At 42.2% G+C, this 10,763-nt stretch overlaps 1 protein-coding gene across 1 annotated transcript; it reads right to left on the reverse strand.

Moving 5' to 3' along the window:
• Positions 1-6,442: 6,442 nt before the first annotated feature.
• On the reverse strand, positions 6,443-8,134 carry LOC134209447 (tRNA (guanine-N(7)-)-methyltransferase). The gene is made up of 3 exons (XM_062685435.1): positions 7,980-8,134; positions 7,766-7,916; positions 6,443-7,077 (listed from the first exon to the last, which is right to left on the reverse strand). Exons 2-3 carry the CDS (start codon positions 7,885-7,887, stop codon positions 6,468-6,470), a joined length of 732 nt encoding a protein of 243 aa, XP_062541419.1. The 5' UTR covers positions 7,888-7,916; positions 7,980-8,134; the 3' UTR covers positions 6,443-6,467.
• Positions 8,135-10,763: the final 2,629 nt, after the last annotated feature.

Below are 10,763 nucleotides of genomic sequence, written 5' to 3' on the forward strand. Positions count from 1 at the left end.
TCCAAAGGCAAAATCCTGGGGGGTGCCCCGTAGAATCGGACGACTTTTTGTATCCTGGGCCAGTCTAATGTCCATCTCATCGCAAAACAGGAAAATACAGCACCAATCTCGTCGCTTCTTTTTACTAGCATGCGTGATCACTGCTGAAAAAAAATACAAAAATAAAAAACAAATCAAATACCTTTTCATTGCTATGTTTTTGATGGGATGGAAATGGGAGCTATGAGATAAAGTGCCGAACCGTTCCCCTATTTTACAGACGACAAAATGCAATAAAATATTGTTATATTTGAAACCGCTTGCACGAGTCGATAACAAACACTGAAGAAGTTTCCAAGTAGGAAACGAAATACGTATCTGGTTGTTGATACATAAAAAGTGAATAGTGGAAGTAAATGGAAGAATAATAGTCTTTTAACCTTAACGCCTCTAATTATAGTTCTTCACACTAACGCCAAATTGCCCCAGCATTATCAGAGTACTGTCGCCGCCAGTGCTTTAAAGTCGGCCGTTTGCACCACTAGGGGACCCATGGCAGGCATTATTAATGACGAGGATGTCTGTGGAGGAACCCAGGGTGTCTACTCATCTGTAAAAACAAAATTCCCTGATATTTCCAGGTGTTTTACATTAATTTCCAGGTAAAAACAAACGTGCCATATATCCAGTTTTCCGCGAGCGGTAATGGCCGCTAGCTTGCTTGCGGGTTGGTCTCTGATTTGACATTTGTGAAGGTCAACTGCACCCACCGTTCGATCATTTTGAAGACTTGAATTCACTTAATCAGCACCTTCTTATATGCCACATTGGTCAGAATGTTCGGAGCGGTGGGTGCAGTTTACCTCCACAAATATCAAATCAGAGACTAACCCGCAGGCAAGCTGGCGGCCATTACCGCTCGCAGAAAACTGGATAGATTTTAGTGTTAGACTCTTGTCATTTCAATTACAACAAAGACAGCATTATATTTACTTCAGTGTATCATTTATTCTCTTTGCACTCTTTGTTTCACACACATCCACACAATTACTGTAGATCACAACAATATAATTAAATAAACTTCCATTCCGAGTTAATCGGTTAACTGTACCACACGTCATTATCTTTTCTCCATACTGCGCGTATCACAACAGGTTATGGGCCTGCGTGCGGAGAAAATATAAAAGTAACGCCATCTTTTTTGGCTCGTTTCGTAATCGAAATTCGCAAAATTTAATTTTTTTCGCGTCGTTTTTTTTTCTGTTCGTCGCGGTAACCATCGTCTCAGTGCAACTAAATATGGACGGATCCCGCTTTAGCATCCAGAAATTAAATAACAGCAACTATCCCAGCTGGCGTTTTAAAGTGGAGCTGCTGCTCATCCGCGAGGAGCTCTGGCGCTATGTTGAGCCAGGAGTTAAGCCGGATGCCGAAGAGGCTGCTGTTTGGGATGCAGGTGACGCAAAGGCGAGAGCAACCATCGGGCTCCTGATTGATGATAATCAGCACAGCTTGATTCGAACCGTGAGAACCGCAAAGAGATAGCTGGCTAGCATTAAAAATCACCACGAGAAAACCAGCCTAACCTCCAAAGTTTCCTTCTAAAACGCATTTGCGATAAACGCTATTCGGAGGGGAAAGTATGGAGGAACACCTGTTTTCCATGGAGGATTTATTTTTCTCGATTGGCTAACGCCGGGCAGGAGTTGGCCGAAAACCTCGCGGTCGCAATGATCTTACGAAGTCTTCCCAACTCATTCGACGCTTTAACAACTGCTCTCGAGAGCCGGGCAGAAGCTGACCTTACGTTGGAGCTTGTAAAAAGGAAACTTTTGGACGAAGCTGCTAAGCGTCAGGGTACCGAGACGGATTCAGTGCTGAAGGTCAAGGAGGAAAGTAGAAAGAAGAAGCAGATCATCTGTCATTTCTGCAAGCAGCCGGGGCATAAACAAAAGTTTTGCCGGCAGTTTATTCGAGAAGCGGGAAAACGGAGCTACGTCCAGTCGCAGCCTAACAAGAAGAAAGAAGATAGTGTTTCGTTCGCGTTCGTGACCTGTGTTGCCGGGAATGGTAGTATGGACAAATGCTGGATTATCGACTCTGGTGCCACGAGTCACACGGTTGCGGACCGAGATTTTTTCACCGAATTGCGTCCTAGTGATGTGAAATGTGTTAAGCTGGCGGACGGAAAAGTGGCCAAAGTGGAAGGCGAAGGTTACGGTGAAATCGAGTGCTGTGACGAAAAGGGTGAGCGCAGGAAGATGCAGCTTAGCTTAGCACTGTACATCCCTACCTTGGCGATGAATTTGCTCTCGGTGTCGGCGCTCATACAGAAGAAAGCGACAGTGTTCTTTAGTGCCAGCGGTTGCCAAATCAAGAAAGACGACACGACAGTAGCGGTGGCCAGTCTTAAGCAGGGTTTGTACCAGTTGAAGCGGCACGACGAGGTTATTATGACAGTGAAGGGGCAACACAATGACAACTGCAAGCACGTCTGGCACAGAAGATTTGGCCATCGGGAGCCGAATGCCATCAAGATTTTGGAAAAGCGCAACCTAGTGAATGGATTTAAGGTAGTCGAGTGTGACGTCGATGAACCGTGTGAATGCTGCCTCAAGGGTAAAAGTACACGTCTCCCATTCCCTAAAGAGTCCAAATCGCGTACTGTGGCGCCTTTAGATATCGTTCACACTGATGTGTGTGGTCCAGTGGAAGTCCCTTCGGTGAGCGGGTACCGATATTTTATGACGGTTATAGACGATTTTTCTCGTTATTGCACGGTGTACCTGCTCAAGGAGAAGTCGGAAGTGGCCGACAAAATGGAAGAGTATGTAGCCTACGCGAAGAACCACTTCGGTCGCTGTCCGAAAATTGTGCGATCAGATCAAGGAGGAGAGTACTCCAGTAAACGCTTACGGTGTCTCTACAAGCGACAGGGGATTGTTGCTCAGTTTACAGCAGGGTACAGCCCACAACAGAACGGAGTGGCTGAACGTCGTAACCGATATCTCGTAGAAATGGTTCGATGTTTGTTATTTGAAGCTGAACTTCCGCAGTGCTATTGGGCAGAAGCGTTGAATGCGGCGGTATACCTCCAAAATATTCTACCAACAAAATCAGTGGATGTTACCCCCTACGAGCTGTGGTTCAACGTTAAACCGAACGTGAGTCATTTGCGAATCTTCGGCAGCACCGCGTGGGTTCACACACCGAAACAAAAACGAAAGAAGCTCAGTGTAACAGCTCAAAAGCTAACGTTCGTAGGCTATTCTGCAGAACATAAGGCCTACAGGTTCCTAGACCGATCAACGAGGAAAATCATCATAAGTCGCGATGCAAGATTCGTAGAAGAAATACCCGTAGCCAGTGGTCCGGAAAATACACCGAGCAATGAGGAAGGCGACACTGTCGAATTCGAGTTCCACCAGCGAAATCTACCAAAAACGCCCATCGTTGCAGACGATGCCGATATAGAGGCCATTGAATATACGACGGAAGGGTCAGACGACAGTTTCCATGGATTCAGCGACGATGATCTTACGCTGGGAGAAGAAGTGGATCAACCAACAAGATGTTCCGAACGTTCCACTAAGGGGAAACCACCAGCGAGATACGCTGACCTAATGGGTGCAACGTTCCACAGCATCGACGAACCCAGAAGTTATAACGAAGCGGTGAATAGTCACGACAAGTCAGCCTGGCAAGCAGCGATGGAACAGGAAATGGCTTCTCTCAACGAGCATCAAACGTGGGATCTAGTCCGACTTCCTCCGGGTAAGAAGGCTATAGGATGTAGATGGACCTACAAGAAAAAGGAAAACGAAACCGGACAACCCGTGCGGTATAAGGCGAGGCTCGTTGCACAGGGGTTCTCGCAACAATACGGCAGTGATTTCGACGAGGTGTTCGCTCCCGTTGTCAAGCAATCGACGCTACGAACGATGCTAACGATAGCGAGCAGAGAAGGTATGCTGGTTAAACATCTCGACATAAAAACAGCGTACTTGTATGCCGAGCTTAAAGAGGACATATATATGAAGCAGCCACCGGGATTCGCTGTGGACAACGGGCAGGTGTGCCGCCTCAGGCGAAGCATATATGGCCTCAAACAGTCGGCTCGAGTTTGGAATGAGAAGATAGACAGCGTGCTTCAACAGATGCAGTTTCGAGCAGCCGATGCAGATTCTTGCCTATATGTTCGTCAACGGAACGGAAAGTTAACGTTCATTTTAATCTATGTCGATGACATCGTCGTGTTTTGTCATTCAGAGCGTGAGTTTCAGGAGATCTGCAGCGTACTTCAGAAGCAGTTTAAGCTATCCAGTCTTGGCGAGTTGCGGCAGTTTCTCGGCATTCACGTGGAGAAAGTCGGAGATCACTACACACTCAATCAGCAGAAGTATATCGAGAAGCTCGTAACTAGATTCGGACACGAGGATGCGAAAGATTCCAAAATCCCCCTTGACCCGGCTTACGTGAAACAAAAGGAGGAGGAGGAGCTACCTAACAATACTTCCTACCGTAGCTTGGTTGGTAGTTTGTTGTATGTCGCGGTCAATACGCGTCCGGATATTTGCGTCAGCACGTCACTACTGGGTCGCAAAGTGACAAAGCCAACCAACCGCGATTGGACCGAAGCCAAACGCGTTTTAAGATACCTTAAAGGAACGAAGGATCTCCGGTTGCACCTAGGCGGAGGAAGCGGAGGTCTTGAATGTTACGTCGACGCCGACTGGGCAAGCAACGAAGGAGACAGAAAATCGAACTCCGGTTTCCTCATCAAGTACGGCGGCGGATTGGTGAATTGGGGTACGCATAAGCAATCATGCGTTGCGCTATCGTCGACAGAAGCGGAATTTATTGCTCTAGCGAAAGGATGTCAGGAACTTTTGTGGCATCTGAAGCTCTTGAAGGACATCAACGAGAAGCAGCTTACGCCGATCCCTGTGTGGGAAGACAACCAGTCTTGTATCAAACTGGTGGAGTCAGACCGCATTGGGAAGCGATCGAAACATATCGATACCAAACATGCCTTCGCTAAAGATCTGCAGAAACGTGAAGTCATCGATTTGAAGTACATTCCTACATTCGATATGGAAGCGGATATGATGACCAAACCTTTGGAGCGCATCAAGTTAGAGAAACACCGGAATGCGATAGGCATCAGATCCATTGCCAATACCGTCTTCGTTGAGGAGGAGTGTTAGACTCTTGTCATTTCAATTACAACAAAGACAGCATTATATTTACTTCAGTGTATCATTTATTCTCTTTGCACTCTTTGTTTCACACACATCCACACAATTACTGTAGATCACAACAATATAATTAAATAAACTTCCATTCCGAGTTAATCGGTTAACTGTACCACACGTCATTATCTTTTCTCCATACTGCGCGTATCACAACATTTAGCAGCAAATTAATTAATTCAAAAAAGAAAATAGGGAGCGGGACCATTTGCTTTGAAAAATTCTAACTAATTTAGTATTTTTTAATATATTCCTAAAGAATTTCCGAGGGAATACTCAAAAGAATTTACAAAGAAATCCCTGATTGATTTCCCGAATAAATTCCTAGATTTCACCAAAAATAGCTTCGGAAATTCTCCAGGAATTCTTTCGAAGATGGCAAAACGTTTTTTGCGGAACAACGATTCATTATCTTTCACTACCTACATTTTCAATAGATTTGATTGGTATATTTATTAAAACATTTTTAATGATTTTTTTTCATCTTTTGAAAAAAAATTTACTCGTGATCACCTGGTATTGAAATTTCCCTGATTATGTCAGGAATTCTCTGATAATTCCAGGCAGTGTTGTAAAATGTCATTTGCATTCGTTTGTATAATTTTCCCAGAACTTTTTTCTGAAGGTAGCCATCATTCCTGAGGTATGACGAACTTATAGCGCTTAAATGTGCCTACAACTTTGTCTAATAAGACATTGCTGTAAATATGTAATCTGAGGCGTGGGAGGCAAAATGTCATTCAAATGACACGTGACATTTTGGAGAGTTTTCACTATCCAGCCTCATATGTTATATTTAGGGCAATGTACCCTTGGACAAAAATATAGCCCTACTCAAGCGTTATGAGTACATCTAAAATTATGAAATAAATTTGGCTTCTGAAGAAAGTTATGAACAAATTAGTCAAATGACATGCAGATGACATTTTACAAGCCTGATTCCAGGTATTTTCCAGATTGGGAGAAATTCCCTGATAATTCCAGGTTTTGCCAGGTAGTAGACACCCTGAACCAGCAAACTAAAATTGAATTCAACGGTCGCAAACTAATTGTTGAATGATAAAGCTTGTTGTCTGAATAGACTATTAAGGGGAATATCGATATCAACTTGCTTTACAAACTGCCAACTCAATCTGAATAGCTTATACTTTCGTGTTCTATGAGGAGAACTCCACCCCTGGTCTTGGGAGTTTCGGATCCATCAATTACAATTTATGTGTCTGCTCATCATAGTATTCAAATTTTCCTAAAAATTGCAACAAATTTATCGCCTTTGTTACGGGTAACCTTTTTGCCTTCTTCGCTACTGTCCAACAACTTTTCCGACAGTACATCTCCTTTCACTTCGTCATCCGTTAATCGTACGAAAGCCGGATGCTGCTCGATATGCTTGCACATCCATTCGTGCAAATCTTTCACATCTGTGATTGTATAAATCAAACCTCCTTGTCGCAATACATAACTGTACTCACTGAGAAGTGCCGAATTGATGATCCTCCATTTGTGCTTGGCTTTTTTGAAGTGTGGATCCGGATACAGGAAAAACATTTTCTCCAACTGTCCCTTGCGGAAAAAATTGGTCAGATACTTCATCGCGTTCGTGCGGATGCAGGCAATGTTTTGGTATTGGCCTTCGTTCAGCTTCCGCAAAGCCAGCACCCGGTCCATTACGTAGTCGGACACTTTCACTCGTATTTCCATCCCAACTGCAATTTTTTCAGGATACATTTCCCCCAGTGTCACCAAGAATCCACCGTAACCGCAGCCGATGTCAGCGAATTCCACCAAGCGATCTCCTATTGTGGGATAGTGCTGAGACCAGTCGTAATCATCTGGATGGGCTGGACTGTCGAATGAATGATAACATGTTGTAATATTGATAGTAAGCACAATAGTCAAAATCGAATCATATGCAATAACGCTAATGCTTTTGGCAGAGTTCAATTCACGTTCAAGTCAAGCAACTTCTTCAATTCACTTGCCAAACCTAAACTTAGTATAATAGACTATGACTTGAATAACCTGTATTTTGTTTTTCGATCGACAAGAGAATTAGGTATAATAAAATCATACATTCCTTTTTGCTATTTAAAAATAATTTAATCGGCAACATACATTCTGGTCCAGGGTCCCAGCGCAACAAATTTCCATTACTCTTTGTGATTACTGCTAATATGTAATGTTTAAAACCAACGGTAGATTTTACATGGTTGCTAAAACATTACTAGATCTTCAGGCACACTCGAGAATTGGGGATGCAGCTTGCTAAAGCTATAGAATTACTTTAAGTGTATAGGGGCAATGACGGCTTTGGCAGGTTTTGTTCTGTTATGTTCAGGGGGGGTTTTTGTTGACCAAATTTTATGAAATTTGGCCATTATATTCTTTGATATACAAAGAATGTTTAGGCCAAATTTGAGCATGATTAGTTATAGAAAACCCCGACAGGGTAAGGGTAAGGAGGTCTTGACTGTGCCAAGAGCAATGTCGGAAATTATTTGCCTACAACGAATTGTAATTATTGTAATACTTACTAATCAAAGGTATGGTCCGCGATCGGATTCGAGTGCGCTCGTTGCCGATAGAACCGCTTCTGCGGAAGTTTAGTGGGCGCTGATGGGGAAATCGAAGAAGGCGCTACCCCTACTTGGTCCATTTTAATTTTGAAACTGAATTGTCACACTCCTTGAAGAGTTTACAATAAATAATATATCGTGTTTTTTAGCAAACGCAGGAAAAGCAACTTACCAATGAAATAGGAATTCACATCACATCGAAACTGTAATCAATTTCCGTCCGCGTGTGGTTGTTTATTTTTATTTTCTTTTGTTTACTTGTTTACTATCACGCGCTTTTGACCAGAGGAGCGACATCCAATTTTTTTTACTATGGATTTTGACAGGTTTGCCTGTTCGTTCTTTTTTGGAGGATAAATTTATCCCCCAGTGTCAAATGACCCCAATACTGATTTATTTTGCAATAGTATGTGCGTGAATTTTGAATGTTTACGTTTTTACAGGGGAATATGATGCAAAACGCCCATACCACTCAATAATGCAACATGATACAATCATGAGAAAATAGAGAAAAAATTAACGAAATATCAATTAAAACAATTTTATACTTGATTCCATGCTTCAAACTTAAGAATGTTCAACTTATTTGCTCAATTATTTAGAATGCTAGTTTCACAAGATACTAGTGCTGTCCAATGAGCAGCTCGAAGTAGCTCGAAGTTCGTCCCATCCCTCTCATGCCCATTTGTTAACAAAAAAGAACGAGAAGGACGGGAACAACTTCGAGCTACTTCGAGCTGCTCATTGGACAGCATTACTGTCAATGCCTTTGTTCGTTTTATATCATTTTCACCCTCGCAATTGTTTTTGTTGCATTCGCAGTGCACTCGTATTGGTGATTCAGAAAAGATGTGACAAAGATGGCGTAGCTTGTCATCCCCGTGCTTTTGACTCACTCACTAGCTCACTCACAAGTTAATGAGACAAAAGACTCACTTTACACGGTTAGAAAAAGGTACCTAAATAAAAAAGATGTTCTAGGGTAAAGTGACCAATAGTGGACCCCCAACCAATAGTGGACCCTCCAGCCATTTTTGCATTATTACTGCACAATGTCAACATTTTGCTATGAAATTCTACCGGGAGAACCTACCTTACAGTCCTATGATTTGATTACATGCGTTGGAAATGCTATGGAAAGTCAAATTAGATGATTTTTTACAATTTTATAAAAAATAAACACGAGAGTGTCCATTATAGGAATATTTTGGGGAAGAAGAACGTCCCGAAACGGGACATGAAAATCAAATGAAGTGTCGACTATAGGGAAGCAATTTCCTATTATGGACCCCCAGGGGGTCTACTATAGGGCGAATTCAGTTAGACTTTAAAATGTTAATTTCAACGAATAACGTCGCATAGTTGGGTGTTTTATGTATGTATCGTGAAGAGGGGATGCAGAGCTTGTTGTTAGATATCAAGCAGTGTTAATATTTTGAAAATTTCTAAGCCGTATGATAGGAAGAGCAAAATTCCGCTACTAGGGGGTCCACTATTGGGCTTTTTACCCTATATTAACGCTTCCATATTGTCGGCGTAGCACCAACTTAGAATTCGGAAGTCGGGACTTCCGAACCGAACTTTCTTCCGAAGTTTTATCTGTCAAACTAATTGATGCGTTGTTTAGCGCATCTTTAGGCGAATCCAGCGCACTATATCCGAAGTTGGGAAAGTTGCCTGTATCTGGAGAAAAATCCAACTTCGGTATAAAAAGCGGTATAAATTTATTCCGGAAACACAATACTAACGGCAACAGAATCGCTGTCGCCGAGCGATAGAATCACGTCGCGACTGTCGCGTCGCGTGCAGAGGAGCGACATCCAATTTTTTTTACTATGGATTTTGACAGGTTTGCCTGTTCGTTCTTTTTTGGAGGATAAATTTATCCCCCAGTGTCAAATGACCCCAATACTGATTTATTTTGCAATAGTATGTGCGTGAATTTTGAATGTTTACGTTTTTACAGGAGAATATGATGCAAAACGCCCATACCACTCAATAATGCAACATGATACAATCATGAGAAAATAGAGAAAAAATTAACGAAATATCAATTAAAACAATTTTACACTTGATTCCATGCTTCAAACTTAAGAATGTTCAACTTATTTGCTCAATTATTTAGAATGCTAGTTTCACAAGGTACTGTCAATGCCTTTGTTCGTTTTATATCATTTTCACCCTCGCAATTGTTTATGGTGCATTCGCAGTGCACTCGTATTGGTGATTCAGAAAAGATGTGACAAAGATGGCGTAGCTTGTCATCCCCGTGGTCGCGTGTGTTTGGGGGAACCTTCATATTTCCACACGGTTAGAAAAAAGTACCTAATATTAGGTACTTTTCACTCAAATCGGGGGTTCAGTGTGGGAACCTAAAATTAAGTAATTTTTTCTTGAAATTAAGTAAAATTCACTTAATATTAAATAAAATGTACTTAATTTTAAATAGAAACTAACCAAAAGTTAGGTAAATTTCACTCAACTTTTGTAAACATGAGATTACTCAACGTTGGGTTCCCACACTTTAATGCCCTTGTTGAGTGGTTTTGCTCTTCATTTTATGACAACAAACGAAAGAGGGAAGGAGATGCAAGAGAAAAAAAGTACCTAAAATTAGGTACTTTTTTCTAACCGTGCATGTGGGAAAGGCAAACTACCTAGTGCCAGAAAAGTCATTTCAATCAAATTTGGGTTATTGGCCCACACGCTAACCTGGAGCTACCCAGAATTATGTCAAAGTGACCCAAATTCAGCAAAACCGTGGTTACTCTAATTTGGGTTCGGGTACCTAAACTCAAATCTGGGTAACAGTACAAGCGAAAAAATCTGGGTATCCGGTACCCAGCTCTTTTCGCTCCAGAATATTGTTATTGTATAAAAAATGTTAAAAAATTCAGTTTCCCCCGGTTTCCCCCAACGTATATCATTTGCCGGCTGTGCCGACAATGCTCCGCCT

Source organism: Armigeres subalbatus, chromosome 1, assembly GCF_024139115.2.
Source record: "Armigeres subalbatus isolate Guangzhou_Male chromosome 1, GZ_Asu_2, whole genome shotgun sequence".
In the NCBI taxonomy this organism is placed as follows: domain Eukaryota; kingdom Metazoa; phylum Arthropoda; class Insecta; order Diptera; family Culicidae; genus Armigeres; species Armigeres subalbatus.

What these genes read in the sequence shown, in the direction of transcription:
- LOC134209447 (XM_062685435.1), bottom strand. Translation starts at nt 7,887, where the DNA reads ATGGACCAAGTAGGGGTAGCGCCTTCTTCGATTTCCCCATCAGCGCCC. An exon ending in GCGGACCATACCTTTGATTA is followed by an intron (nt 7,078 to 7,765) that starts GTAAGTATTACA and finishes TTCATTCGACAG; the next exon opens with TCCAGCCCATCCAGATGATT.